General features: G+C 39.9%; 2 protein-coding genes across 6 annotated transcripts in view; both read left to right on the top strand.

Annotated features, from left to right (window-relative positions):
* sema3h (sema domain, immunoglobulin domain (Ig), short basic domain, secreted, (semaphorin) 3H) overlaps nt 1–11,136 on the top strand; it is a 56,120-nt gene extending 44,984 nt beyond the window's left edge. The window contains exons 10-18 of one of the 2 annotated variants that reach the window (XM_077514853.1): nt 1,350–1,494; nt 3,061–3,150; nt 3,293–3,422; nt 3,511–3,599; nt 3,934–3,975; nt 4,216–4,370; nt 5,985–6,046; nt 6,556–6,698; nt 7,775–11,136. In XM_077514853.1, coding sequence (XP_077370979.1) covers nt 1,350–1,494; nt 3,061–3,150; nt 3,293–3,422; nt 3,511–3,599; nt 3,934–3,975; nt 4,216–4,370; nt 5,985–6,046; nt 6,556–6,698; nt 7,775–8,221 — 1,303 coding nt within the window. In that variant the 3' untranslated portion in view covers nt 8,222–11,136. Of the gene's footprint in view, nt 1–1,349; nt 1,495–3,060; nt 3,151–3,292; nt 3,423–3,510; nt 3,600–3,933; nt 3,976–4,212; nt 4,371–5,984; nt 6,047–6,555; nt 6,699–7,774 lie in introns of both variants that reach the window. The other variant, XM_077514852.1, reaches the window with a different exon arrangement.
* Nucleotides 11,137–15,132: 3,996 nt separating this feature from the next.
* borcs6 (BLOC-1 related complex subunit 6) lies at nt 15,133–22,417 on the top strand. Of its 4 annotated transcripts, none has more exons than XM_077514848.1 (8): nt 15,133–15,230; nt 15,737–15,796; nt 16,013–16,551; nt 16,648–16,837; nt 16,915–17,097; nt 20,518–20,681; nt 20,757–20,840; nt 20,919–22,416. In XM_077514848.1, exons 3-8 carry the CDS (start codon nt 16,024–16,026, stop codon nt 21,042–21,044), a joined length of 1,275 nt encoding a protein of 424 aa, XP_077370974.1. In that variant the 5' UTR covers nt 15,133–15,230; nt 15,737–15,796; nt 16,013–16,023; the 3' UTR covers nt 21,045–22,416. The 4 variants fall into 4 exon arrangements, with proteins under 4 accessions (XP_077370974.1, XP_077370975.1, XP_077370977.1 ...); XM_077514849.1 differs by having other exon boundaries at nt 15,136–15,230; nt 16,016–16,551; nt 20,919–22,417; XM_077514851.1 differs by lacking the exon at nt 15,133–15,230 and adding an exon at nt 15,365–15,531 and having other exon boundaries at nt 16,016–16,551; nt 20,919–22,417.
* Nucleotides 22,418–22,705: the final 288 nt, after the last annotated feature.

The following is a 22,705-nucleotide window of genomic DNA, read 5'->3' as shown; positions in this document are numbered from 1 at the left end:
AGAGATGATGCAACATATTGTGAGATTCCAACTGGCTGCAGGACCTTCTGCCACCGACTCCTGAATTGAACACATTCATGCTATGAAATGGCGCTCACGTCATCATTGTTACTGATCTTGCCGTGACAGTAGCTTTTTGTTTGCTGTATGGTCACACAGGACATCTCATGGCAAGGCAAGTTTTTTTTTTAAACCATTCTTCTTCTTTTTTTTTTTTTTAAGCTTGTTCCGTGAGGGGACCCCCGCAGCACATCATCCTGCTTCATCAAAGGCATATTTCCTTGCATCCTTGTCTCAAACACTAACTGTATTACTAAACATGAATTTGAACCAGTTAGATCTGGTTTTGCCAAGAGAGATATTTTGATCAAGAGTTTTTAAAAACAACTGGGATTGAATACAACAAACCTTCCATTTCAAACCAATTATCACACAGAACATTCATTCATGTCATGTACAGTGGGTCTTTTATCGTGCGTCATGTCCTTAAACTCGGTCTTGTATAACGTATGTGAAAGCGATGCTTGTAATAGTACAAGTGCTTTTAAAATAATTTTTGTTAGGTTAAAATCAATTAGTAGAATAAATAAGAAATGTCTCCATTTAATATGACTGTGAAGTTGAAAGTGGGGTATCGGCTATGATTCAAAAGCCCCAATGTGCTCTCACACGTAAGAGAATAATCAGTAGCAGCACAAGTGTGATGACAGGTGACATTGTCGGGGGAGTTGGCCTGCGTCAGGATTTTGAGAAAAAGTCTGTGGAAGCTCAGCAGCAACTGACAGAAATCCAGGGAGGGGTGAGACTGTAAAGCTACACCAAGGTCATTGCATGAGCTGAATGGTCTCTATGACCTCCCGCATGACCACACACATAAGTTCATTTTAGGATGTATACTTAATAGCCATCTTATTGAACATTTTCTATATTGTGCTGATTAAAGTATTTTCCTTTCTTGATTAAATTGTTTGGTTTATTATTTTTTAAGTGATTTTTTTGTTGTTGAAATGAATGATGGGGTCTCTGTTATATTAGGAATGTGTTCACTGCTGTGGCAATTAACACGTATGCAATCTCCAACTGTAAAAGCCTCCAAAAAATGTTCCTTGATACTCTAATAGCAGTGCAGTTGCAACGGTGGCAAGTGATGTGTAGAAAGTCGAACATTCTTTCAAGCTGGAATTTGGAGCACATTCTGTGAGCAGTTACTGAAAAAAAACAAAAAACAAAAAAAAAACAGCTTCACATTTAATGCATTGTCTGCTTGTGTTTTCATTCATACAGGTTGCAAAAATGTGTAAAAGTATCATCAGATTGTATGATCTTTCTTTCTTTGTCTTTATTGTTAGTGATATCCTCAACGGCTCAGCTGTGTGCGTTTACCGGATGGAGGATGTGGTTCGGGCTTTTAAAGGCAACTTTCTGCACAAAGAGGGGCCGCAGTATAAATGGGCAGAGTTTACTGGCAAGGTGCCCTACCCACGTCCAGGAACTGTGAGTTTTACACTCAAACCTCCATCCTCATGTGGCCATATGCCGCTCAGGAGAGCTCAATCCTGCACCAACGCTATATAATCTGTACCCAAATGTTCATTCTCAGCGATCATCTCCTACATACAGGACTGTCCCAGAAAATTTGAATATTGTGATAAAGTCCATTATTTTCTGTAATGCAATTAAATAAGCAAAAATGCCATACATTCTGGATTCATTACTAATCAACTGAAATATTGCAAGCCTTTTATTATTTTAATATTTCTGATTATGGCTTACAGTTTAAGAAAACTCAAATATCCTATCTCAAAATCTTAGAATATTTCCTCAGACCAAGTTAAAAAAAAAAAAAAAAAAAAAAAGCCATAACCAGCAATAAAAGAACAACAATAAAACAAAACAATAAAACAACAATAAAAGGCTTGCAATATTTCAGCTGATTTGTAATGAATCCTGAATGTATGGTAATTTTGCTTATTTAATTGCATTACAGAAAATAATGGACTTTATCACAATATTCTAATTTTCTGAGACTGTCCTGTATGCCATCATCATGTTGATGAGATTCGTATATTATTTACTGAGAAATGTTAGGGTTAACAAAAGTGAAAAAGGCAAATCATTTCTCTGCAGATACAGCAAAATGCCTTCAAATTCCTGGTCAAGCAGACATTTTAAAAATGAACACACACACACACACACACACAAACGTTAGCATACTTTCACTGTCGCCTGGCCGCCAGTCTTCACATTGCTGCAAGGATCGATTTTATGGCTTTTCTCAGTCTTCACTGGTTTAACCACACACAAAGATGTAAATGGGAGAGAGAGTCTTCTGTGGATAGTGTGCTTTTCACCACTTCCTGTGGTACTTTTTAAGTGGAAGACCGACTTCCCCAAACGGCCAAACCAAGAATAGAAGAGCTGAGCAGAACCAAGTATGCAATTGAAAAGTGTCCTGTATTAAGTTATTGAGTATCATCCTGCTAACAAACAAACCAAAATATTGTGAAGATAGAAATTAGGGTAGCCATCTACTAGTATATTGAATATGATCACAATTTGTTTCTTTGGGTGTGCACACCAGGCCATTTGAGCCATGCTTGAGCACATTTGACACATTAAGTCCACTGTGTTTGTGCATTCATTATTTTTATTTATATTATATAATAATGTAATATAATAAAGTATACCATGTGTTTAATTGTATTTAATACAATATAAATAAGTACAATGACTTGTGATAATGACCAAAGTAAAAAAAAAAAAAAAAAAAAAATCCACTGCAAACATATACAGTACATGTACATGTCACAATTAATACAATAGCAGTATGAACATGAGACAAGACATTGAGGGAGAATTTCGCTTCAGCACAGTTTGAATGGCCCTAGGACTTTTTTTTTTTTTTTTTTTTTAAATTAAATCCTACCGCAGACACACCCACAAGCCTTGAAACACACATAAACGACATGATTGCCTCCTTGGTGAGGGAGTCCAGTATAATGTAACAGGTAAATTAGAGGTCATAAAAGTGACTCTCTGACCTTGTTTTTTCTATCACAGTGTCCCAGCAGCACGTATGGAAGCTACAGCTCCACCAGGGAATATCCTGATGATGTCATCTTCTTCAGCAGGACTCACCCGCTGCTCGAGGTCAACTCATGTTTTATTTCATTACAGTACACCAATGTTAAGATTTTGTGTTTTGGTGCAAATACCTTTGAGGGAGATGATTATCATTAAGCATTCAATAAATAATGTGCTAAAGTTGAACAAAATGTCTGCACTTGTGTAGGAAAATGTGTTGCCCTTGGGAGAGCGCCCCCTTCTTGTCAGAGTGGGTGTTCGCTACAAGTTTAGCAAACTGCTGGTAGACAGAGTCGAAGCTGTGGACAGCACCTATGATGTTCTCTTCATCGGCACAGGTACACTGAGCCCAGTTCTTTCCATGTAGGCCTTTTCCTTTCCAGAACAGGTTTTTGTCATGTTTCAAATGGGATGTTTTTGCTGCAGACTCTGGCCTGGTGCTGAAGGCCATCCATCTGCCCAGAGAACACGATCCAAGTCAGGAGGTAACTCTGGAGCAGTTGGAGGTTTTCCAGGTAGCGTACAGTTTCAGTCATTTGACCTGCTTGTCAATATGTGTTTTTGTTCTATTGCATCTGCCTGGACCAAGTACAGTTAAGTTTTTTTTTTTTGCCAAGAATGGTTACAATGGCATGAAAGAGTACCGGTAACTTGTGAGGACTTTGTTCACTAGCAGTGTCAAGATCTGATGAGATCAATTTTAAGTTCAAAATGTTCTGCCTGTTATGCATCTGTCAAACTACAGTTTACCAGGAAGATGAATTCAATTAAGATACAGAGGAGCAGCTTTGCTGTCTCTTGAGTTTCACTTGAGTAATTAATTGTCATTGTTTTGTGTTCTCCTCCCAGTACAAATCACCAGTGACCGTGATGACCCTCTCAAAAAAGAAGGTAACAGATGAGACAAACACTGACAAAAACATACTTTCCTTACTCAACCAATGAGACAGGAACACTATCACACGCATAGCTCATCTCCACACCTAGGACAGTTGCTATGGTTACCCAATCCCAGTCCCAACAGTCATGAAGAGATGACACATGTGCACACATAGAAATGTACATGATTAAACCAGTATGTGTTTCCTGTTATTACGCCACACATTGATGCTTCTTCTATCCATGCAGCAGTGGTTGTTTGTGGGCTCCAGGGAAGGGGTCTCCCAGCTGAGACTGTACCAGTGTGAGCTATACGGTGAAGCCTGTGCTGAATGTTGCCTGGCCAGAGACCCATATTGCACGTGGGACGGACACGCCTGCAGCCCCTACATGCCCACTGTGCGCAGGTACGAGCCCCATTTCCAATTTGTCGGAAGGCAAACCACACAGAATTTGTAAAGTTTGAGAAGCAAAGAAGAAACACATGAGGCTTAAATTGTGTAAAACAGCCCTGCCTTTTTGAAGCCTGTTTTAGATTACAATTGAACTCAGATCTCACTGGTGAACATTTTCCATCGCCACAGAAACCCCCCAGACTCATCCCTTGTCTGCCCCCGTCAACTGTCCTTGCTCTTTGCCAACAACCAATATAATAATATAAGAGGGCTGTGAAAATGTGCTGGGCAAATTGAGGCCCCTGACGAGACCCCCTCTGTGTCACCGACTCCCCCTCCCCCCAGCCTCATCTAATGTGACAGTCACACAGTTTTCTATGCTCCAGTCAACTCAGGCCTTGAGAAAAACAATGGAATGCTTGGAACACAGCAGCGATTCCAAACCTGAAAACAATTTTTTTTTTCTTGTGCCATCAACAAAAGTATAACCTCATTTAACCCAATAAAGCCTGTACCATGAAAAATATGAGAAAAAAAAATCTGATTCTTTGTTAATATTTATTGGTCCTTTTGGACAAACCAAAACCAAATTTTTTTGAAAATCAATTTCCACCTATGAGTTTTGATTTGTGTCATATTTGATACATCGGGTCACAATGCTTTATAATTGTCAAAAATACAATAATAAACAGACGAAACAAATATATTTAGTATTTCCAAAAATCTGAATTATGCTCATATACTAATATTATACTCGTGAAATAGAGGGCTCAAAATGTCTTGGATTGAATATATGTTTGGCGTTAGGTTAAGGCTAGAGAAGGCCAGTAATTATACTGTATAGGCTATATAGATTGAGTAAAAAAATACAAAATAAGCTTGATTTTTAATGACATGAAAACAATTTTCTTCGTGGAGTTTGCATTTTATCCCCATGCTTGCGTCAAAGCACGTTTCAAAAACCTGATTATTAGCTAACTGAACTCTCCCTTGTCCGTATGTATGCATCAATATGAGTGACTGTCTAACTGTTCCCTGTGGTTGAGTGGCACCTATACACCAATGTGTCTTATGCCCACATGCCAGCTCAGTGAACAAGATGTGGTCGAAGTTGGATGATAGATGGAAGGGGCAATGTACAATGTCATGAAACTTCTTGGTGATTTGCCAAATCCGGCATTTTCACACCGCTTTAGAAGACGTCTTGCTTGGGAATCCCTGGAGTACATGGCTTGCATACATCATTAAAAACCTGGAAACTGATGAGAGATTTTCCCCAGTCATGGAAAACACACAGAAATGAGAAGGGGGAAGGAATCAAATATGCTTGAAATATTTGTGGCTTTATTCATAGTAAGAGTATTGATGAGTCAATTTGGACAAGGCAGCTCTACAGATGTTATGTTGTGCCAATAATGTGAGCACATCCCATATGTGGTTTCACACAGTCAGAAATGTCTGATGTCATGCAACCAGCACAATTCTTAGCTACTACTTGACTTAACAGCGAAACTATGTAAAGCATGGTTTGTCATTATTTGCTTAGTAAGACTCTTAGTAAATTAGGTCTTGAAAAGAGTAGGAACTGATGTCTTGTGTGTGTGTGTGTGTGTTTGTTTTGTGCAGGAGGAATGCTCGACACCTGGGCGAGGATGAGGATCCATTAACTCAATGTGTCAGACAAGGAGGTAAAAGACTATTTTCATAACAGCGCAACACAAAATGAGAGATTTCCACAAGATTGTGTGGAGGTTGCAGGCATCGGCCAAGGAAGAAACAGATTTGGTGCAATTACCAAAGCTGCACTACGCTCTTTAGCTTCTTGCAAATGTTTGACAGCGTTATTTTTGGAAGGTCCTGGATCAACATATGTGTCCAATCTGAGGCCACTCTTTGGGCCTCATGTAGGCAAATTACTGATCTTCACTGAAATAGAGTAGAACATTATCTCTTCGCATTTACTAATGGATAGGAGAACAGATAAAAAAAAAATAACTTTACTCACTTTACTTTACTGTTTGTTTTTGTGTCTTATTTACTTTTGTATGTAAAATTAATTTACCACAATATAGTCAATGGCAACAGTCCAGACAAGCCAACAATTGCCTTGCTTCTTTCATATTTAGACACCAACAAAATGCTCATGAAACGCCAACTCACTTGAATCTTTTTCCATCTCTTCCTTGCACTCTGTCAGCCGGGCTTCGGGTTGAGGCCGAACAGAGGTTGATGATGGTTGCCGAGGGCAACAGCACCTACTTGGAATGTCTTCCCCGATCCAGGCACGCTGCTGTCACATGGTACAAGCAAGCTGGAGAAAACAGCCCTGAACTAAACCAGGTACATATGTTCAGTTCAACTTGAAAAAATACAGGGAAGTCAAAATCATAACACACCGGTACATATTGGAGTTCAACCAGCATTTTATGGAAAAACAAACCTCGGGAGCCAAAAGGGATAAGTTCACACAGGAGAAGAAAAAAAGTGTGATGATGATAATAGAGCCATTAATAGAACTTCTTGCAAATTAGGAAATGCGCTAAAGGGCAAGTGTGGTTGATCGTGTTTAAGAATTTGGTAGGCCGTGCTGTGCTATGCTGGTATGCTGTGCCCCTGGCAGGTCAACGTAAATACGAAAAGAAAGACAAACACACAATTTGCGCTAGAATTGTGCTGGGCAGGAAAATTGGGCCAACACAGTACAATTAAAGTGTGTTATTTCATTTATGCTTAAGTTAATTATGCATTTTTTGTTAGTCAACTTTAAACTTTGGGAAAATGTTTTGCTAGCATAAACATCAAGCTAGCCCTTGGTTTGTAGCTTGTTTCTCGCAAACAATAGGCCAGTATCATGTGACTTCAGCCAATTCTTATGCTGCATTTGAGGAAGGTCGGAAGTTGGATTTATCCCAGTTGGCTTTTCACAGTTCCGACCCGAAAGCATTTGAGGCGAAAGTAAACACCCAAAATGGTGGCTAATTATAAATAGATTTTTATTTTGGTCCTCAAAACACATTTTGACCTCCAGCAAACTTGTAGTTTTGCTTCGTTTATGTATTTATCTTATCTCAGTTTAGTAGTTCACCGTATAATTTCATGCATAGAGGTAGCGGCATATTGTCACGTACATTGTGTTACATGAAGTCATGTTGAATGTTTATGATGGAGAAAGCTATATTTAGTTTTATAATTGAGTAAATTGTGTTTTACAATTCACGGTATGTGTTTCCATAGTGGTCGCCATTGTATAGTGACGTCACGTCGAAGTCGGTCGGTGAAGTCGGGGAACTTTGTTTTTTTACGACTTCGCAAGTGGGATTTCTCAGTTCAAGGGGGCGTTCCCGTACACAAGTCTGAAAAGTCCGACTTCCCACTTTCCTCGAATGCAGCATTATTCAACCAAATGTTCCCCACAGGTGATGTCAGGCGAGCAGGTGGTGGTGATCGAACGAGGCGTCCTCATCCGTCGGGCCGAGCTGTCTCACAGCGGTGTCTACCATTGCCAAGTGGAGGAGCACGGCTACCACTGGACCTCCGTCACCGTCCACCTGGCGGTCTGGAGCCCCTCGGCCGAGCGACTGATGACGGCCTGGTCCGACTCCTCGCGTCATCAGCCTTGGTACGGCGACGCCATGATGCTGGTTCACCCGAGGAACCTGGGCCAGCACTGCCGCGCTCTCGGGTACCGCCCGCCTCGCAACCACCGTCGCCACGGCGACACGGCGGTGCAGGCCGCCAAAGAGAAGGCGAGGGCGGAGAGGCACAAGCATGGGGGAGGAAAGGGAGGAGGAGCAGGAGGAGGGAGAGCGGCGGGTAGGAAGAGCAGGAGCAAACCACAGCAAAGAGCGCCGAGGAGCGCTTGAACGTGCTGCAGAGCAAATGCGCACATGCATGTCTACACACACATCTTGTTCAGGGTGGACCAGAATTTATGACTCACTTGAGTGTATATAATGCCAGAAACAGGCACACAATACTCTGGATACTTCAGCTTTGTGCGTTTTAGAATACAAATCACACATATTGACTTGACTTGACATTCAACATATTTTTTTCAGCTTAGCCATAGAATATCCTTTAAAAATAATAATAATAATAAGCGCCTCTGTCCATTGATAAAACAATGAAATAAGCATATTCAAGTCAGTCATGAATTCTAGCCCCCAAAGACATTTGCATGCATCTTAAAAAAATGCATCCTCCTTTTTAGTACACTTTACTTTTAGTACACTGTTTAAAGTGAGCTTCACAATGGTAGACATTTGCCCAGCAGTCTTGTTGACTGCTCTGGAACTAAAGAAGTAATCAGATGGAATACTTGTGGTGGCAAAGCAGAATGGTGGATCAGATGCGTGTCCATGTTACACTTTGACTGAATGGAACTCTTGTTCACAATGTAAATATTGCATATGTGGAAAAAGTAACTCCTTGAGGATCCGTTTTGTGCTTGTGCATGTTCCCAACTACAAACGACACTTTCCACTCTTGTTGACATCAGTGACAATCGTCATGGAAAGCAATATTTTCCATGATCTAATACTCTACTCACTAAATGTTTGTGAAATTTGGCTTTCAGGATGAATCTAAAATGCATCAAAACATTGACAAGTGGCCTCATTGTGACCTTACATTTTGACATTATGAGACCAAGATAAGGCATAACAATTGATCAACAGTAACTTGACAACATTTGCAAGGATTCAAACAGATCCTCCGAGGGACATGACCACAGAGATACAGAGAGACAGAAGAGTCATGGAAAGGCACTGAAATGGATGACCTTGAAAATGTATCGGTCCATTCATGGATCAAAACACCCATTGTGAATATTGCCATCCAGCTCGTTGATACAGAACAGCAAGTTGTACAGAAAGTATTGAAACAAGTTACAATGAACAGTTGAACAGTACAGAGATGGTCAAATTCAATTCAATTGTGAAGGTCATAGTTCATATTAGGTTCAACCTAGAATGTTAACTGAAGCCTGGACTCCCCTAACTTTTTGTGTGTAGTGTATATACAGTAGCATACCATGTTAAAATATTCACAGTGAGAAAGTGCTTTTATTACCGTGTTTTCAAACTGAACTGAACTCATGTGGACGATTGATTTTTCATCATAAATTCCAAATCCAGAAAGTAAATATTGTACATAAACGTAGAATCTTTGATTTGATTGCCCTCAGATTAAAGGCATACCTTCATATAATGACATTACAATGACGAAGGAGCAACTAGTCATCTAAAATATGGCCTAAAGCAGGGCTGGGCAAACTCGGTTCTCGAGGGCCAGAATCCTGCAGGTTTTGGATGCTTCGCTTCTCCAACACAGCTGATATATGATCAGCTCATCATCAGGCTCTACATAAGCCTGATAACGATCCTGTTGATTGGAATCAGCTTGTGTTGGAAGAGGGAAACCTCCAAAACCTGCAGGACTTCGGCCCTCAAGGCCCACCCCTGGCCTAAAGTAAACTCTAAAGAAAATGTCAAATGTAAGTAGAAAGGCTTATCATGCTTAAATCAGGCTAAAAGGCAGTTCTGGTCATGTCATTTTAAATGTTGTAATGTGAAGGCACAGAGGAGTTGGGCTGGCTTGACTGAAGAAGTTGTGATACAATAAACATGGGTATGTTGTTTTAAATGACACCTCATACATGGAGTGCTTGCTCAAGGGCTCCGCCTGCAGCTATTGAAGTGTCATTAATTTTGAAACGTCTCAGATAAAGTCAAACATGAAGCGCAGCAGCATGCGTTTGCGAACAAACGTATAGGAGGTGTCCTGGCTGGTACAAAAAAAAAAAAAAAAAAAAAAAAAGCATGTGGTCTATATGATAATGACATTATGCTTAAAAAAATGTTATTAAATATTACAGTGGAACTTTTACAGTCAAACACAATCTGTTCAAGGATGATGGTCAGAAATAAGACGAATAAATTTCCCCATTGGCATATTCTTCTTTTCTAGGGTCCAAATATTACCATTACAAAACCTACCTGTACAAGTTCTCAACATTCGTAGCTGTGTGAAATAAGAACAGAATGTAAAAACAGTCATTTGTATGACATGCGTGCAGACTGAGATTTCTTTATGTGCTTGGGAGGTGAGTGGCTTCATAAAAATGCAGCTCACTGGTGTACATTTCATTCTTCTCTATTATCCACTTTGCTGTAGTGTACTGAGCAACCAGGACAGCAATTTATTTTTCTTTGATATCGCTAATACCCTTCTATGGTGGTCACAAAACGAGAAAGAAAAGCAAAAGAATTGTCGAGTAACTGTTAAGAAACTCAACTGAGACTTCTTGAAAATGTCGTTTGAATTTTGCATGTGTCGATATTTCTACTTTTTATGTATTTTTAGGGAGTTTGGTGCTCCCCTGCAGAGGCTCACACACTAATCGAAGTGAACACAATCGGACTTATGTCAGTTCTTGCAGCTCACCCCACAAATATTGGTGAGAGTATTTACATCATATTTTGAGAGTGTGTTATCAGTCTTATCACGCACACGAAAACAAGCTGCGTTGCAAAAAGACTTTGGCTTGAGTTCAATCCACCATGGATGAATTTCAAAGAGGAGCCACAAGTGGACTGTCTTTGGACTCTGTACAGAACGTGCATGTTTTTGTTTATTTGTTTGTTTGTTTGTTTGTTTGTTTTGTGTCTGATGCATTTTGGAAAAGTCTCGGCCGATGAGGAACATATCGTCGGTGATCCAATGTACATTCTGTAAAATAAAGCAAGCCTTGTGGAAGGGACGTCGTGGACAAACATGACATCATTGATTGTGGGAGTTTTCTTAATTTTAAAAGTGTTAGTCCAACAAAATGGGTTCACATGTTTTTTTTTTGTTTTTGTTTTTTGTCTCTGTGTATTTATTTCCCTCACAAGTTATGTGCTCACTCTTTTACTGCTTCCAGCCATTCATGAACTGGAAACTTCCAAGTACTGTGTGTTATTATATAAAAGCTGAAAGACTGTTTTTGAGTATACAGGCAAAATCCAGTCATTGGACCTATCTGAGAACATTTAGTGAGTTAATTAATAAATATCATCGTTTGAAAAGCCAGTAAATGCATTGGAAAGAACTAAACGTGTCATGCAAAGCTGTATGGATTCTTTTTGTGTTGCTTTCAAATGCAGGTGACGTGTGTTGGAAGGTACCATATTTGGTTACTTGCATTGCAGTTGACATAACGGGGCGGGCCTCACAACCAGTTAGAATTAGTTTGACTGAAAGAAATGTACAGCCTTTGACCGGCAATCAGGCCAGGATGTTTCCCACCTCTCGCCCAACCTGGGCCGGGATAGGTTACACCTCATCCGACACCCTAATGAGGACAGATGGCATAGAAAATGGATTGATGGATGATTGAAATGTATGGGCCACTTGGCTTTATCTAGTCCATGCATCACCACTTCACAAATTTTACTGACCAAACAGACTGGAGTGAACCATTGTCACTTCAAGGGTGAACAACTTTGCTGATTTGTTATTATTTTTGCCTCTTCACATATGTTAGCAAGCTATTTTTGGTTAATGAAGTAAAGAAATGAAAGAACATATGTCAACTCATAAAACTAAAAACTGAGAGGTAGATTGGAGCAAATAAATCCACCAAGTCAGATCAAAAACACTATCTTGAGAACATGAAACGTGGCCGACTGTCTGATTTTTATTTTTTTTTAAAGCTCTATTGTCACATGCAAGCACAGGGTGCCTCGACTGCACTGAATGGATACGTGAAGAGAGCCATTTGTGCTGCGGCTGTTGAAAAGAGCTTTTGTTCACGGTGACACGTGAATGTCGAAAGTGTCAAAAACAAAATGGGCATGTGAGCCATGTTGTATAAACGAGGCTGTGATCAAACACTTCTACACAGAAGACACACGTCAACTGTCTACAGCAGGGGTCAGGCAAGTATGACCTGTGGGCCACACACAGCCTGCGGCCTGCGCCGTCCTTCAATCTCGCCCAGCATTTTAATCAGACATGTAGTATTTGGCGCTTTAATGTAGCTGTCTTCTCCTCAAATATAGGCCTACTGTAGTTAATTGAAATATAATAACATTATTCTCACTCATATTTTTTTTTGTCCAATATTTTTATTGATGTTTTTCATTTTTTTAGTGAGTACAAACAAGGGGGATCTCACACACACAACAGGTTGTTCATTTTTAAAGCTACTAACCACAGAAAATCGAATTTCAAATCACTACTGCCACCTGTGGCCGAAAAATGAACTGCATTTTCCGTTCTTCATGTACACAGTGAGCACATGACATCACGTCGGCAGTCTGAAAACTATTGGTCAGAGGCCGGCAGGAGTTCTGAACAGCTATAAGGTGTTAATCTACTAATTAAACAATGTTTCAGTCATAAATGGTCAACTAAAAGGCTATTGTAAAGCTATTTTTGGGTAAATTGTTATAAAGTGCAGCTTTAAAGGAATGTCAAGCTCTTCTCAGCCAATCTCATGGCGGCGGGTCAAAGCCTTTTGAGGCCTTCTTAAAAGATGCTGACTGGTCAGACTAGCCACTAAGTGAGTTTTTCTTTTCTTTTTTTTTTTTCTTTTTTTTGAAGGGGGAACTGTGAAAACGATTGAGTGGACTTATTGGAGTGTTGTAATCGTGTTTGGTTAATTGTCGCGGCCTTTGAGGCTTGTCAGAGGACTGGAAAGAGAGTAAATGGGATCAAGTGGTTGCTCTCCCATTGACAACGAGCCAGCGACAAAAAGAGGGAGCAGCTGGGTTACATTACACTCCTTCATCAGCTTCTTTCATGTGGTGACCTTCTTCTCCTCCTCCTTTTCCTCCTCGTCTTCCCTGAGCAGCCGCGGTGGCGGTGCGTCCACATACGCCGACTTTCCACTGACTTAAATGATTTTAAGCGCCATTTCATTAAAGGGCCCTCAGTGCACAGGCAAGTCAGTATGATTTATGATGTGCGCACATGCAACTTATTGCAAGGAGATGATGACAATGGCAGCACCGTTATTCTCAGCCCGCACTTCTTCAGTCACAGAGGGGATTTTGTGCTTATTATTTATGTCAGTTATTTTACTGGCAGCACAAGTGACTTTCCACTCTTCACATTTTTTAATGTGACGTGTGTGTGCGTGTTTAACCCTCCTAATAAATGTCAAATTGACAAGTATTAAATGGGACATATTATGCATAACTGACTTTTTTATTGGACAGCACTGATGGTTAGTGGTTAAGCATGTGGGTCGCTGGGGATTTGAACCTCAAAAACCCACATCCCGTTTACTGAAGACTACAGGTGCTCATAAAAAAAGTAGAATATCCTCGAAAAGTTCAATAATTTCCGTAATTCCATTCAAAAAGTCAAACTTTCATAGTTTATCCCAAGCGCGGCCCCTGCTGCTGCTCACCGCTCCCCCAGGGGATGGGTTAAATGCGGAGAACAAATTTCACCCCACTTCGGTGGATGTGACAATCAGTGGTAATTTAGTAATTATAGATTCAGGGCCCACAGCTTAAGTGATTTCAAGTATTTATTTGTTTATTTTTTACATTATTTGGGTTTCCAGCTCATAAAACCCATGAAAACAGGATGTCAAAAAATTACAATAATGTGAAGAAATCAAGATGCATGCTTGCCAGTGTTTTGCATAAAAAAAAAAAAATAATAAAAAAAAAAAGATGGATGGGTAGATGATATTTTCAAAACGATATCCATCCATCCATCCATTTTCTTGACCGCTTATTCCTCACAAGGATTGCGGGGGGTGCTGGCGCCTATCTCAGCTGGCTCTGGGCAGTAGGCGGGGGACACCCTGGACTGGTTGCCAGCCAATCGCAGCAAAACGATATGTCAATCTTCAATAGTTGGTTGGCTTCCCTTTGCCTTAACCACTACCTCGATGCGCCGTGGCATTGCCTGGGGGTCTTGGAAGCCCAGGCTTTCTTGACCCTTGCTTTCTTGACCCCAGCTCTTTGTTTTGGGGTCTCGTGGCTCTCATTTTCCTTGCATTGTGATTTGTGGCCCTCTTTTCCTCTTGCAGTGAGGCTATCCCAGACTGAATGCATTTGGTAACCTTGCTAATACCGCCACACTGTGGTCAAAGTTTGTAAATATGCCCAGAGCTGGCATCAATAGCTACTTTTTCATCCATTCATTTTCTCTATAGTTGTACCGCTTTTTCAGGAGGCTTGAGCCTATGCTGACTTTGCGCGACAGGTGGGGTAAACCTGACCTCTGGGATCACGTGTGCGAACAAGCATGACAGCTTCTACACAGGAAGGCCGAAACCAAACACTGTGCTGCTTAATTTACTATATATAATAAATGTATTTGAGTTACTAAGTAAAATAAATTTACATGCATGTGAAATTGTTTGTAGTAAGTTAATTTATTATTTATAATAAATAGATTCAAATTTACTAATTGATATAAATTAATATACTAATACATTTTCTAAAATGCAAAAAAAAAAAAATAAATACAAATACATTTAAATCAATAAACCAAGTTATTTTAGTGTTACAGGTACATTGTGTGCGTATGTGTGGACATCCACAATATATGCGCTGTTCCCATCTAGCGCACAAAGACTTCCAACAATGACGATTGAAGATGTTGTGAAATCTCCACAAGACTGCGCTGTACAACTGCTCTGCCTTGTGTTTACTCGATCATTAATATACTATAAATAGTATATTCATTATTTAGGGTTTGGTTAAAGACAGTGCAGACATTAACGCGCTTTTCTGTTCCACGCGGAAAATAAATAGGCGGAACAAATAATTGTTTCTCTGCGCGGGGAAGGATTTTCCAAACGGACTTTACATTAGATCTGTTTTCCTGACAGCATAAACTACCAGCGGGATTGTTTACATCATCAAAGTAAGTGCTGTATTGCGATGTGAACAAATCTAAACACTGTTTCATAGATTATATGGAATGCAGCTTTCGCACAATAGCATGCAGCTGTCATTGTTTTGTAGCGGCCTTGGCAGCTCTTGATAGCCGCGCGATGCTAAAAGACCATTGAACAATACACCCTTTATCGACAGGCAGCTAGCAGGGCGGCTAAATGACATCATTTCATTGGATCTTTTAATGTCAGCATCTCAGTTGCAATTTTAATGCCTTCATATTTTCGTTTATGTTGGTTCCTATTTTCACTGTTTCTTTTAACTACGAGGCGAGTGTGCCATAGGTGATAATATGATATGATATATGATGTCATGTGATTTCATGCTAGTGCTTATAAAGTTCGTCTTGGTCTAGGCTAGTGCTTAGCTAAACAGCAATGTCATAAAGCTGTAGCTAGATTATAGCATGTTTTGATGACAAATTAGCTTCACTTTTGTGTGTAGTAAACTGTGAATTTGTGATTTATGGTGCAGGGGATCCTCAGTTTACGACCGAGTTCTGCTCACACAGGAGCAACCTACCCCGATTTGTATGTAAGTATTGTACTATAGTCGTGTTTCTCAACCTTTTATTTCTGCACATATTTTCTCACAACATACTCCAAATATAATATCCCTAAAGTTTATATATGGAAATTATTCAGTGTGAAACCTGGTCTGTTTAGTTGTTGCTGTAGATCCAGTTTAGTTTGATAATGAAAATGTGTCCTTTGTTTAAAAATGCCATCAAATGTGACATGTCTTCTCCAGCAGGTGGAGGGATGAGTCGCTCCCCTGTGATTGACACAGAGGTGCCGGAAATGGCAAACGGGGTAGCGACACCTCCTTCTTCAGAAAATAGTCCTCATATTCCGGGCTTGTTGTATTGTGTAGCGTATAAAGAGGACTTTCCTGAGGAGGGGTTAGAAGACGGCTCCCTCACACACACAGAGAACCACTTGAGTGGCGAAGACAGAGTTCACGATGTCAGTTGTTTGGACACCGAAACGGGTGACAATGTGAGAACAGGTTGTTTTTCTCCACACCCCTCTCATGAGATGGACCTCTCCCCCTCTGAGGACACACACACTGACTCCACCCTAGTCTGTCCTGCGGGCTCGGGCACTGTGAAGCCTCTGCAGCAGGCTTGGTCAGGGAAAGCGCTGTCCGAACGTTCGTCTTGGAGAGGACATCCTGTAGCTGCAGACATGGACAGCGGAGAGGAGGAAAAAGAGAAACAGGATGACGAGGAGGATGAGAAGAATGACAGGTGGCGGAATGAGACTGCAGGAGACAGGAAGGAGGTTGAGGTGATTATTACTTTTTTGATGTAAATGTTTGCAACTATAACTTGCTAATTGGGCTTCTTTCTTGCTTCCTTCCTTGACTCACCTCTTGACCTCCAGTCTTTACGTCACTACTCATCTTCAGCACCAGGTCCCAGCACCTCCTCCTCCTCCCCTCCAGCGCCACCTCCTCTTCTCCCCTCCGACGACGCCCCTTGCCCCCCTCACGTCATGGCCCAGGTGTGGGTCCGCAACGTCCGAGGGATGCAGGACAGCAAGAGCCTGGATGAGATTAGCCAGGCGTGTGGAGGTAGTGACCAGGATTTCCAAATATCTACTGAGAGCTTTCTCATTCCAACCAAATGTGCTGGCCACTCATCTCCATAGGTGGAGTGGGAGCCCGCGGAGCAGGGAGAGGGGGCCAATCCGAGGGTCGACGGGCAACCATCTCCTCGGCCCTTGAGCTGGAGGGCACGGTCAGCCATGAGGGAGACCTCACCAACTTCATCACCAAGAACCTGGAGCAGAAGATCAAGATGAGCTCAAAGCCCAGCTTGGACTGCAGTGACTGTGAGTACCACAGTGGAGTGAAAACGTTTGTCTCTCAGCAAGAGTTTAACTAGTAGTAAGGCAAGGCAAGGCAAGGCAAGTTTATTTGTATAGCACATTTCATACACAAGGCAACTCAATGTGCTCTTTAGTACTATCATCCATCCATCCATTTTCTTGACCGCTTATTCCTCACAAGGGTCGCGGGGGGTGCTGGAGCCTATCTCAGCTGGCATTGGGCAGTAGGCGGGGTACACCCTGGACTGGTTGCCAGCCAATCGCAGACCACTGTACTAGTAAAAATAAATAAATAAATGAAAAAAAAAAATGCTCTGCAGCTTCGATGTGGGACTGTGCAATTAATCGAAATTCAATTACAATTTCAATTATTACACTCCACAATTACAAAACCAGTATAATTGTAAAAAAAATATATATATATATATTAATACTAATTTTGAGTTGCTCAAATTTATACATTTAAACCTTTAAAAAATATAATAAGTAATATAATAAATTTAGTTTTATCCAAAAGGAACTTGCATAATAGTGTTTCAAATAATGTTATTTGTCTTCATATTTTTTTTACGTTTAACCGCTTTATTGTTTTGTACCAAAAAATAATCGCAATTACAATTATTACCAAAATAATCGTGATTAATATCTTATTCAAAATCGAGCAGCCCTACTTTGGTGGATATAAAAAGTGTACACACCCCTGTTCAAATGCCAGGGTTTTAAAAGTAATGTACTAAAATACAGGCAAAATAAATCATTTTAAAACTTTTTTTTTTTTTTTCACCATGACATTTAACCTGTGCAAGTCAGTAGATTTTTTTTTTTTTCAGAGGGGAAGTGAGAAAATATGGTTGCAGAAGTGTGCTCCGTTCATAATTAACCAGTCACATTCAAACTCAGCTCTTGTTAAATGGGAGTCAGCACACACTTGCTATCATTATACCGCCTCTGATTAACTTCAAATCAATTCCATCTGTTCTATTAGGCTTTTAATCACTATTTTTTTTTTTCTTGCAAAAGCCTGATGCGTGAAAACACCGACTGCTGTTTTGAACTGTTTATAATTCCTTCCACCTTCTCTAAGTTCCTCGTGTTAATGAGTGGTGTTGTGTTTGTGTCAAACATACATTTTTGAATTATGGGCCAAACAGTTTGACCTTAGTTTTATTGGGCCATCCATAACAAAATATCTCAAACAAATGGTGGAAAACATGTTATGCAATTTTCAGTTCAATTGTACACATAAGTCACATTATGGTGAAAAATGTTCAAATCGATTGAAATGAAATTGGCTTCATGTTTAAAAATAAAAGATTTTTTTGGGGGGGGGTCAAAATGTCAACACAAATTCAAATGACTATTTTGTAACCAATTTTTAAAGCTTCACAAATACATTTTCACAGGCATGACACACATTGACAACATTGAATGACACTTAACACATCTAGCTAAAATTTGGTTTGATAAAGAAACAACATTTTCCACAACAAAAAGTAAATAAATCAACTATTGTGTGCAGAATGTGATGAAAATCCAGATGTCCTTTGGGAAACATTGTGGTATTTGATGTTTTCATCATTTGCACTCAATTTCTTACATTAAAAAAAGGAATACATGATAAAGAATGGATGTTTGAGCACTGGTGGTTGATTTGCAGCGATTTGCAGAGTAGGGCTATGCGTTATTGAAAAAAAGGTGATTTGTGTTGAAGGTTGTGATAATGATGTTAATGCAATATTTAACATGTACCTAAGGAATGACAGCTTTATTAAGCAGTATTGAAAAATGAAAACCGGCTACTGTTCTCCTTGTGTTTGATACTGAATTCTGTGCTCAATTGTGTTTGAAGGTCTTTTGCATAACTTGTGTGATGTTAATGTTTCTAAGAGCAGTGTTTAACAGCCCTTGAGACAAATCACCTACATAGCGCACAAAAAATGTTACATCACAGAGCCAAAGAAAATAACACACTAATGATGGATACACACGTTACTTAATTGTACCTTCTGCCATCTAGTGGAAGGACATTTGATTTTATTCATGTTTAATTGTAGGAAAGATACAAATTCATGGTTTGGGGATTGTTATGAAAATAATCCCGAAATGTACCCCATCTGGTCGTGTAACTTCACCCTCTCAGTACGAGTCTTATCTGAATAATTAAATGTGTTGAATCATTATGCCTCCCCTCAACCTTCCTCGCATTTCTGCCTCATTAAACCAGCAGCTGCCCTTCACGCATCCCTCCGGATTCAACTGGCCGCCAATGCAGTACCTGCTGATGTAATTAGGACGGCTGACTCACACTTTGTTTACGCTGGTAGAATTGAAAACGGACACTGCTAATGTAACATTCATAGACTTGACTGTCAATCTAATGATCGACTGAGTCACTGTCAGGGAAGCGCATAAGATCTGCACTGCCAGTATGCTGATAAGTCAACAGTATCAATATGATTGCAACATTAAAACGTCCTGGTTATCTAAATGGTGTCGTTGAAAAAAGGCAACCAAGTTTGGAGTGACCGTTTGCAGCCTGGACTTTGAACTGCTATACTGACACGGTGGAAATCAATATTTCTCAACAGATTTTTTTTTTTTTTTTAAGAAAACACAGTCATGTAAAGATGACTTGAAGCCTGATGGTCCGCCAATATTTCCTTGTCAGTCACCTTTATTTCATTTTGTTAAAAATAGGGGTGCCAAAATTAGTGTGTTAAATTTGAGTTAAGTTAAAGTTATTTTAACGCCACAAAATTTTTTAACGCGCGATTATTGACCGCCCCTTACTTGGAAAGCCTGTACTGGGGGAATTCCAGACACGTCCATGTGAAAATTTAGCAATGCATATATTTGTGGGAGATTGGGTTCAAGCTGTCTTTTACAATTTTAAAAATGTGCAGAATTTCACAAATTACGGCATGTTAAAGATTAGATAGCTCTTAATATGAAAAGAAAAATGCAATGAGCTGTCACCAATGTCTTACAAATGCAATTATGCCATCTAGTGGCAGACAAATGACCTCAACACAAATCAATAGCACACTATTTATTTATTTATTTATTTATTTTGTTTTTTAACAGTACAGTATATCTTTTTAATTTTAAATCAATTATATTTTAATCTGATTTTATTTCATCTTTTCTCCACTTTTATGTTAACAAGAGTATGAAAAACTAGAACAAAAATATTTTATTGTACATTTAGAACAGATATAAAATTTGTGATTAATCGTGAGTTAACTATTGAAGTCATGTGATTAATTACAATTAAAAATTTTAATCACCTGACACCCCTAGTTCAAAGTTCATTGTGCAATTTCATTGAATTCAGCATGTTCTCTGCAAAATACGTTGAAAAACAAACACAATCCCATCCTCATGTTTTCTCCCTCTAATGTCCGGAATTTAAATTCTTGGCAGCGGATTGTTCCGGTCCCATCTACCACAGCCGGGGGTTGTCACGGCGACCGGCCGATATCCCGCCCATTGATCCGAACGTCCTCGTCGACCTGCAGAGGCACACTCGGGAAGTGGCGCACAGTGTGGAGATGATGATGCGCAGCCTCAACGGAACCATCCAGAACGTGAGCCCTTGACCATCTGTCGTTCATTTCCTCATCGCAGCGAATGATTCGCCTCTCTCTGCACCTCTTGACCAGATGACGGCTCTCAGCGTGGGCTACATTCAGACGTACAGAGACTCGGTGGACAGCCTGGGAGAGTCTGTGGACATGAGTATCAAGGTGATCAGGCGTGTTGGGACACTCGTGAATCTAACATGAAATTGTGTTGAATAAATGCACTCTTGGTGTGCCCCGCAGGGCATGTACACGCTGATGGCACGATGCGAGGAGTTGGACCGCTCCATGCAGCCCATCAACATCCTGGCGGCGCAGATCCGAGACATCAAGCGGACGCTGGACGCTCTGGAGGCCATCTGCAAGTAACAGCCGCCGTTGGGCAAAGGCGCTGACACCAAGCACACCCCAGGAGGTCGTCTGCAAGCAGTCACACCTTTCTGTACTCTTTCCTACTGGGGTCGTCTTTTTACGCAGTACCGAGCATGCTGGATTATTTGGCCCATGGTCGTTATTTAATGAGAATCATGTTTGTGTATTATACCCGATTTATTTGATCGCTCCGTTCCGAGACTGTGGAAGATGCGGGTGTTGACCTCCAGGTTCGAGAGAGAGGAATGTATCCGTCCAGTCAGCTTTGTTCAGGTTGCACTAACCTCTCCTTGCCACATGGGGGCAATGTTTCTCCTTTGCTCCAATGACATTTATTTTTTTTTGCCTCAAAGTCTATTTTTAATCAAATGCAATAAAGGCACACACATCCTTCACTGCAGGCCAAACGGGGGAAGGTGAGCATCATGTAGAGCTGCTTGTATTTTATCTTTTATTTATTTGGTTACAATGCAAACTTGTGAGTACGTACAGTAATTTTCCAAGGGACTCTTGAGATGCCAAAGCGCCATTTTGACCAGTTTGACCCTGTTTCGTGATTGTTACCTGAAAGAGAAAATAGCTTGTGATTGATGTTTCACAATCACTACCCACTATGTCATTTTTTTTTTTCCCTCAATCTGGTAACCTTAATATCACAATTGCCTGCCTAAACAATGCTTGTTTGTTCATTAATTTTCAAGGCCATCACAATTCTAGCTTTGGAGTTAATGTCATTAAAAGTCTTAATTAAGGGCATTTCTGTGATGTTTAAGGTATCTTTAGAATTGGCTATGATATTAATTAAGGCACTACAGTGTCCACCCTATAAACCACTCAGATTCACAAGGGGATTAATTGATAACAAAATGAGCCTTTTGGACTGTGCTGTTAATAAAACAAAATAAAAAAAAAGATAAAAAGTGAATGGCTGCTGTTTACAATTGTTTTTTGTTTGGTTTTGTTTTTTGTTTTTTTTCTGTTTTGTTTTCTGCTCTTTTAAATCATTGTTGATAATTGTAAGAAATCATTCCTATGATCTTTACAAAAGTGTGTCATTAATGAGAACATAGAAGTAAAGGCCGTTTGATGACATTTGTTAATTCAGAAGTGTGTGTCCCTTCACATTAATCAGTACCACAAAAACAAGCTCTCAGTTTTAAACAGTATGGCGACTCCTTGAATACTGTACAAGACTGAATGTAGAACATCCGCGATTACGATACGCCTGTTCACTGTCTGACATCATCAGCTGTTACTATACAGAGGTTACCAGATGGTGTCTTATAGTCCTCGCTGATCTGCTAAGTCAGTGCTCCTTAAAATGGGGTCCGCATGCCATAGTTTGGGAGTCCGCAAGATAATTTGCAATTAATTATTATGGTGTGTCTTTTTTTTTTAAGTGCATACATGGACATATCAAACCAATAAAACAATTACTCCACCTTATTTGGGCCAATTACAAAAAACTGATATTAGTGTGACATATACTGTTCAGTAATTTTTATTTTTTTTTAAGAGGCTTTTCCCCCCTTTCTTTATTTCCCCCAATATCAAATATATATATATATATATATATATATATATATATATATATATATATATATATATATATATATACAAATATATATATATACAAATATATATATATATATATATAT

Source organism: Festucalex cinctus, chromosome 2 (assembly GCF_051991245.1).
Source record: "Festucalex cinctus isolate MCC-2025b chromosome 2, RoL_Fcin_1.0, whole genome shotgun sequence".
Taxonomy (NCBI): Eukaryota; Metazoa; Chordata; class Actinopteri; order Syngnathiformes; family Syngnathidae; genus Festucalex; species Festucalex cinctus.
Note: the sequence above shows the minus strand (reverse complement) of the source record. Positions and strands in the feature narration are given on the sequence as shown.